At 47.4% G+C, this 8,224-nt stretch overlaps 2 protein-coding genes across 2 annotated transcripts; both read left to right on the forward strand.

Annotated features, from left to right (window-relative positions):
- Positions 1-952: 952 nt before the first annotated feature.
- LOC123125486 (dehydrin DHN2) lies at positions 953-1,805 on the forward strand. Its single transcript, XM_044545966.1, has 2 exons — positions 953-1,264; positions 1,362-1,805. The coding sequence occupies exons 1-2, from the start codon at positions 1,058-1,060 to the stop codon at positions 1,584-1,586; spliced, it is 432 nt and encodes a 143-aa protein (XP_044401901.1). The 5' UTR covers positions 953-1,057; the 3' UTR covers positions 1,587-1,805.
- Positions 1,806-6,956: 5,151 nt separating this feature from the next.
- On the forward strand, positions 6,957-7,744 carry LOC123125487 (dehydrin DHN1). Its single transcript, XM_044545968.1, has 2 exons — positions 6,957-7,241; positions 7,331-7,744. Exons 1-2 carry the CDS (start codon positions 7,056-7,058, stop codon positions 7,544-7,546), a joined length of 402 nt encoding a protein of 133 aa, XP_044401903.1. The 5' UTR covers positions 6,957-7,055; the 3' UTR covers positions 7,547-7,744.
- Positions 7,745-8,224: the final 480 nt, after the last annotated feature.

Here is an 8,224-nt window from a genome sequence, read left to right on the forward strand (position 1 = left end):
TTCTTTTTGAAATATTTGTGAAAGTAAGTAATTAAAATAATGTTCAAATATTTTTTTATAAATATTATACATACAAACAATTATTAGTAGATAAAAACATCCAAACATGCACACATCTATTATATAAAATTGTTTATTAAATACGGACATTTAAAATGTTTACTTAATAGAAAAATACACATGTGCTGCTTATATTTAATATTCAAATTGATGAATACAAAAAATTATCTGAATTTATGAAGACTGAATGGTGTAGCAGCCAGACTGTGACATGGGCAAGTGTCGCGCGTTCAAGACGTGGAGGCCTTCTTTTTTTCTTGTTATTAACTCTCAGTATGTACACACTGGGCCCACTAGCCATAGAGTCGGAAAAAATGAAATGCCATTTTCCAACGTCGACGGGGCCTTTTTGTGGGAAAAATAATAATTCAAGGGGTTTACCAAAAAAACTAGCCACACGCCCTCCTGTCTACCTTCGGGTCACTGACGACAGGACCCATGGCATGTTGGCGCGCCTAATCAGCGGCTTGGGCGTACACAGCGGAGGTTTGCACCGTATTTGCACGTCCGAGCCAAGTTGTTACACCAGTTCAATGTATGCCACAAGTTCTAGCATCAAAATGATCGTTTGCGTCAAGTTCAAGCACCACCGGTGTAATTGACTAAAAAATATTTTCAGCTAACTGGATAATAGGCGCTCCGATAAAAGACAGATTTTCCACGTACCACCCACGCTGTCGCTAACGTGTACTGCTACTATTCATGCATATGAATGCGTCCAATGGAGATGAGTCATGCCCTTCGAGAGAGTGCGAACCCCTACGTGCCGCCGCCGACGAGGCCATGTGGCTTTGTTTATTCGCGGGATGACCACTCCACGCACTTGTACTGGTGTCAATGTGCTTCTCGAAGTCGAACACCTGTACCATTCTGACACCTATAAATAACCACCTGTAGTCGCACCTGTTTGCATCGCAACTCGCAGCAGTTCAATACTTGCACAACCATACACATCACACATCACCTGTAGATCGACCGGTGCACGTAAGGCGCGACAATGGAGTACCAGGGGCAGACCGGCCACGCCACCGACAAGGTGGAGGAGTACGGCCAGCCCGTGGCCGGGCACGGCGGCGCCACCGACGGCCCCACGGGGACGCACGGCGCCGCAGCCGCCGCGGGCACCGGGCAGCTCCAGCCGACCAGGGACGACCACAAGACCGACGGTGTCCTGCGCCGCTCCGGCAGCTCCAGCTCCAGCTCGGTGAGTTCAAGGACAGACCTGCCTGCCGCTATATACACAGACTCACTCGATCGGTCATCTTAACTCGTTGTGCTTCTTGTTGTGTTAAAATGTGTAGTCTGAGGACGACGGCGTTGGCGGGAGGAGGAAGAAGGGGATGAAGGAGAAGATCAAGGAGAAGCTCCCCGGCGGAGCCCACAAGGACGCCACCGGGCAGCAGCACACGCCGGCGGCCGGCGAGTACGCCGGCACCGGCACCGGCACCCACGGCGCGGAGGCCACCGGCGAGAAGAAGGGCGTCATGGACAAGATCAAGGAGAAGCTTCCCGGCGGACAGCACTAAGTTAAGCTAGGCAGCTAGCGATCGCCCTGTGCTGTGTCTGTGTTCGGTCAAAGCTCGGTATCATGCGTACTTCTGCATGCGTTCGTACGGATAAATAATGGGCGCCGATCGAGGTGCCGGAGTATATATGTTGTGTGTGTGACGTATTTGTGGACCCCGTGTACATGTATTTGTACTGAAGTGCTAAAACCCCATCGTAATAAAGCGCTCGTTTATATTTGTGTTTTGTAGTCCCAATCGATGCAAAGGCCAATGTAAACTTCAATCGGTCGAATGCGGTTTTGGTCCGTTGGTAAAATTTAAACTGATCTATTTTTAGTTGACAAATTTAAATTATTTTTCTTTTTGAGAAAACTTCATCTTCAGACCACGTAGCGACGAAAACAAGTACTGAAGTCTTTTGACCATTTAATAACGAAAACCAGTACTGAAGCGAGACGAAGGCACGCCGCTGTCATCGCCCCTTCCTGCTCGCCAGAGCCACAAAAGTTATTATATTAAACAGTCTGGAAGTCGTCTAAAACCCCATAAGACCAATGCACCAGAACAACAACTGCCGCCGATGAAGAGTAGCGTTGATCGAAAGATCCAACCTGAAAACACACGATCGTGACGAAATCCGCCGGAGACACACCTCCACACGCTCACCGATGATGCTAGACACACCATCGAAATGAGGCTACACGGGGAGACACACCTCCACACGCTCACCGATGATACTAGACACACCATCAAAACGAGGCTACGCGGGGAGAACGTTATCTCATTTCAGGGAGCCGCCGCTGTCTCGTTTTTCTAAGCTAGACACAAACCCTAACAAAACTTAAAAAAATATCTAAAAATGAAGTCCTTCCACCGGCAAGCGCTGGGATCCACCGCGCCCCATGGACTTAAACCCCCGGAGACGAGTGGACCGGCGGCAGCGCCGGAGAGAGGCAGAGGAACCCTAATAGGAAGAAGGCGGCTGCATAAGAGATCATGTCTTCTAAACAGCAAATTTTTGTAGCATACATAACTTATTAAGGAAATAATTATGTTCATGTGGCATCTAAACGTAAATATTGGAATTGAATTGACTAGAAACTAAATCAAATTCTGTATAAGTTGAACTAGAATCAAATTTGATTCTTTGTAGGCAAAAGAGATCCGGATTGGGTGGCAACGGTGCCGTATGGGTAGTGTACTCCTTGGATGCGTCACTTCATTTTCTGACTTTGTTCTGTTCGTAATATGTGTTGCGTGTTTAACTGTTCAGCCAGAGCATCTACCCTTTAAACCGTCCTCGAACGCCTTCTGGTACCCTCCAAAGTTCGGAATTTTCGGTGGTGAGTTATTAAATGATTTGCACCAACTAGATCAGTCTTGTGTGCGAGACATATGAAGCAGATTGGGTTCTGTGAGGCTTGTGGTCAGGAAGAAACTATATGGCATGCATTGTTTGATTGCACTTGGGCGAAGCTTTCCTGCCAAGAGGAGAAACTAATCACATGCGTCAAAATACCAAACCTATGTAACTCTTGGGCGATGGATGGCTTGACGAAATGGCAGTGAAACAAGCTGATGCTTGTGTCATCTTATGTGGTGTTTGGGTAGTCTAGACTGAGAGAAATGCGCGCGTGCATGGGGAGACGACTAGAACCATTCAACAATCTGTGAAATGGGCTATAGACATTGGAACGACCTATCACAGACCGGTAAACAACAAATACTCAGACCAGTGAAACATATGCAGAGTTGGCAGCCACCTGAAGATCCTTTCATAAAGATTAATGTTGATGCCTCTTTTCTGGAAGAGACTCATCAGGGAGGTACTGGGCTAGGAGTATAGAACCATGAGGGCACTCTGATACGTGCTCAAGCTCTATGGTATGAGTCTGGATTATCAGCAATGGTGATGGAGGCTTATGCAGTGAGAGATGGGGTCCAACTAGCTTCTGATTTGGGCTATAGGAAAGTTATCATTGAAACTGCTGCTAAACTGGTGGTCAATCAATGGAAGACTCCAAGGGTTGATCGCTCAGACATATCTACTACGACAAATGAAATTCAAGAGCTTTGTGGGAATTTTGAGGAATTCCGTTTGATCTATACGGCTAGAGAAACGAATGAGCTAGCGCATCTTTACGCTAAACAATGTGGTGCTTCTAGGAGGCGATGCTTATGGATTAATTATATTCCTACCTTCCTCACGGCTTGTGTGCGGAAGGAGTGTAATCCTGCAGGTAGATTAATAAATCTCTTGATTCTCAAAACGGTCCTCAAACGCCCGGGTGAATGGCCCGGTCACTGACCAGTTAAAGAGCTAGATGGGTGTGTCAAACGGGCTTCAAATGTTGGGCTGACCGACACCCCTCATATCGAGTCTAAATGTAGGGCAAATATAGGAAGGGCCCGGGCGCGTATGCCACGTCGGATCCGACACCCCGACCCCACTCCAAATTGCACCAAATCCACCAAACACTTCGTCCTCTTCCCGCCTCCCTTAACCAATTCCTGCGTCCGAACTCTTGCCGTTGGACACGCTTGATCCCCATCTTAGCCGCCTGTCCCGATCCGCCGCCCTAGATGTCGTTCATCTCGTCCCTCATCGTCGCGACCGATGCTGCGTCCACGTCATCCACCGGTGTCCCGTCCTCCGCTACGTCGTGCAAGTCGGAGAACATCGCCCGGAGGAACCAACGACGGAGGCAACGGGAGCGGGAAGCGGCGGTGTTGCAGGGAGTGGATGTGGACCTCGAGGAGCAACTATCCCCGCACACCCTCCCCCCCACTGTGCCCAAAACCCCGCATCCCGTCCATCCTGCCACCGGCGGGAATCGTGCCGTTGGACTAGTTTGAGACAAAGGAGGATCCGACGGCTGGTTGGGCCATTCCGGAGAGCTTTTCGCCAATGCAGAAGCCGACAGTGGACGTCTGTCAGACGCGGCAGCTCATTCGGGTGCGGATAAGCACGAGCACCTGCGGCGCCCGGTCTACCCACAACATGCTCGACGAAATGACACAACAAGACTCGTTATGTTCTTTTTGCTCCTCTCTGATCAACTTTGCATATGCCATGATCACAGACCGTTAGTTCATTTCAGACATGATTAATGCATGCAAACCATGATGATTTTAGGAATTTATCATGTCGAACATGATCAATGATAATCATGATCCGACCCAAATAGACTAGGAGTTGGGGATCCAACTTGCCCTTCAATTGAAGTTGGGGCAACACCAAATCCCAATCTGGGAAAGAAGAAAAATAAGCCAAATACGGACAAGGCAAGAGGTATGGCATTCTCAACTTTTGAGAATATCTTATTGGTTAAACCTTGATTGGTCACAATAATGGATCCCTTATGCGGCACAGAGCAGAAGGATAATAAGTATTGGGATAAATTTGAAAGAAGTATACTGAACAAGAGCAATATGTAGAGCCACATCCTATGGTCACGAACCACAATGTGGCATTTCTCCAAAATCGTTGGGGATCATTCAAGGGGAAGTAAACAAGTACGTCGGCTATTATTCACAAATGCTTGGCTTCCCTCAAAGTGAGATGGCAGTGGCAACTCACGTATGCTAAATTACTTATTGTTATTATTTGCATATTTTTTTTTTGCATTCTTATTGCCATGCATATTTTGTTTGCTAGACGGTGATGGCGGGCACTATGTACCAGAAAATGAAGAAGTAGCCATTTGGTTCTAGACATTGTTGGGTGATATTAAATGGCAACCAAAGTGGACACAACTTGTGACCGATCTCAAGGCCGAGAAGAAGAGGAATGGTGGCTCAAGCTCCTACCCATCAATTGGGTTAGACGAAGAAGAGAAAGATGTTGTAGGGGGAAGGAAAGAGCCACCGCGCCAAAGGGATAACCGACAAGTGATGAGAAACAAGTGGGAGAACGCGAGGTCCTCCCATGACGCCGATGCCACGAAAATGTTCTCCACATGAATGCACATTTTTTCTGTTAGGGAGAACAAGAAAAAGGAAGGCACAAGCTCATGTTGGATGCGTAAAAGGATTGAATTGAGACCGGAAGAGGGCGGACAAGAAGCTGCAAATTGAGAGGGAGAAGACCGAGTTGGAGAAGAAAGAGATGTCGATAAGATGGGAGCTCGAGAAGGTCAAGACATTTGGAGAGATTGATCATGAGAAGGAGAGGATACAAATTGCACGAGACACGGAGGATGACCAAATAATGTTGACGGACGAAAGTCTTTTGGATGAGCATGCAAAGAAGTGGCTTGTGGTGCTGAAGAAGGAGATCAACAAATGTAAGACTTACAAGGCGGCGAGGGTGAGTATGGCAGTAGCGGAAGATGAGGCAAGGATGCAAGCGGAGCAGGATACAAGGATGGCCACATGCAGGCGGCATGGATGGCGTCCAGCTAGTGATCTGTCACACTTAGATTTCGATTTCATTTTGGCATGAATGTTGAACTATGATTTATTTTGTTTTGTCGTATTTGTTTCAAACTATTGAATTGCGATGAATTTATATCCTATGATCAATGTGCATGGATTAAGGATCCACATTTAGGAAGTGTGGATGTGCGAGCTGGAGGTCATCTCACGCTGTCCGTGGACATGCGCAAACATGCCCGTAGACGTGTAGGGGCCGAATTTGTCAAGTCCAGCGGTAGATGCTCTGAGCATCTTTATATCGTTTGGTCATTTTGCGTGTTTGTGACTTTCTTATTTCTTAATTCAAAGTTTTAAAAGTTAAGCTACCAACACTACATTAGGGCTCCTTTGATTCAAAGGAATTTCGTGGGACTTTTGGAGGGTTAGAATCCTTAGGATTTTTTCCTACATTTGTCGTTTGATTCACATGATTGAATCCTATAGAATTTTTTTCTATGGAGTTGAGTGTACTATATTTTATTGAAAATCTAACATCCACTCCAACCACTTTTTCAATTTCTTTGTTTTTTTAGCATCAAACACTCTATGCTAATCCTATAGAATTTAAGTGGACATGCCACTCAAATCCTCTATTCTGATCCTTACTCGCCCAAAAGAAATGAGCTCTCCCCCTGTCGGTCCTCGGTCGAGGAGCAACAAATTTTGCACGTAGCACGCACGCTGTACCTAACATCTATCCATGCATGAATGCGTCGATGGACTATCCAGGTAGTCATGCCCTTCGAGAAAGTCCGAAGACGTACGTGGCGCCGCAGACGATGCCGCGTGGCATGCAGCCGTACCTTTTACTCTCGCCGGCTTTGTTTATGGGTTTATTGGCAGAAGGATAGCCACTCCACCAGAATGATGCCCATACACGCACGCACACGTTGACACGTACTCCTTCCACCTGCAAAGCCAATGCATCTCGAACTCGAACACCTATACCATTATAAATAACCATCCAGCTTTGCACTTCTCTCCATCGCAGTTCGCAACAGTTCAATACACTTACTGACTTACACGACCACACGTATAATCTGTAGATCGATCGCTGTTCGTACCACCACAATGGAGTACCAGGGGCAGCACGGCCACGCCACCGACAAGGTGGAGGAGTACGGCCAGCCTGTGGCCGGGCACGGCGGTTTCACCGGCAGGCCCACGGGGACGCACGGCGCGCAGCTCCAGGCGACGAGGGACGACCACAAGACCGACGGCGTCCTTCGCCGCTCCGGCAGCTCCAGCTCCAGCTCGGTAAGCTTGCGGACGGATCTTTCGCTCCATATATTGTGTTGTGTCACTCCACTATCATCTTAACTTGTTGTGCCTGTGTACGTATGTAGTCCGAGGACGACGGCGTGGGCGGCAGGAGGAAGAAGGGGATGAAGGAGAAGATCAAGGAGAAGCTCCCCGGCGGAGCCCACAAGGACGCCACCGCCGGGCAGCAGCACACGGCGGTGGCGGGCGAGTACGCGGGCACGCACGGCACCGAGGCCACCGGCGAGAAGAAGGGCGTCATGGACAAGATCAAGGAGAAGCTTCCCGGCGGACAGCACTGAGGCAGCTATGTGTGTCTTCTCTGTGTTCCGTCCAAGCTCGGCTTGGCTAGCATCTGCAGGGATGCCGTTACTAGGGATAAATAATGGACTCTGGTATACCTCGTGTGCACGAGCGCGCCCGCGTGACGCATTTGTGTGTTCGTATGGTATGATGTGTGTACATCGTAATAAAAACGTTTATTTGTGTTTTTGTAGTAAGCCATGTACTACCTCTGTTCGTCTCAAATATATCTCTTTTTAGAGATTTCGGTATGGATTAGATAAGTATGTATCTAGACATACTTTAGAGTGTAGATTCATTCATTTTTATGTAATTCTTATTATAAAATCTTTAAAAAGACTTATATTTAAAAACAGAAGGAGTATATAGGACTTCGGCATTGGTACCCGTGGCGGAGCTACACATGCACCGCCGAAGAGTTTTGCCAGACGCACAAAAGCTTACTTACGTTTACAGGCTGATGATTGGAAGTAACATGTTTTAATTGGATGAATAGGGAGGTCTGGGCCCCACATGGGTGAAAATAAGAATAAGGCTAGCACCGGATAATATAACCGATATCATACACTTAGAACTAGCAAACATGCTTATCATATGCTTATGACAGACAATTAAGACTAGCAAACATGCTTATATGACAGACAATTAAAAACGAGTAGTATAGGTACATATCGTAT

Source organism: Triticum aestivum, chromosome 5D (assembly GCF_018294505.1).
Source record: "Triticum aestivum cultivar Chinese Spring chromosome 5D, IWGSC CS RefSeq v2.1, whole genome shotgun sequence".
NCBI classification, from domain to species: Eukaryota; Viridiplantae; Streptophyta; class Magnoliopsida; order Poales; family Poaceae; genus Triticum; species Triticum aestivum.

Bases quoted from the DNA above. Each gene is read 5' to 3' on its own strand.
- LOC123125486 (XM_044545966.1), top strand. From the start codon at position 1,058: ATGGAGTACCAGGGGCAGACCGGCCACGCCACCGACAAGGTGGAGGAG. The intron at 1,265-1,361 runs GTGAGTTCAAGG...TAAAATGTGTAG, and splicing joins GCAGCTCCAGCTCCAGCTCG to TCTGAGGACGACGGCGTTGG.
- LOC123125487 (XM_044545968.1), top strand. From the start codon at position 7,056: ATGGAGTACCAGGGGCAGCACGGCCACGCCACCGACAAGGTGGAGGAG. The intron at 7,242-7,330 runs GTAAGCTTGCGG...GTACGTATGTAG, and splicing joins GCAGCTCCAGCTCCAGCTCG to TCCGAGGACGACGGCGTGGG.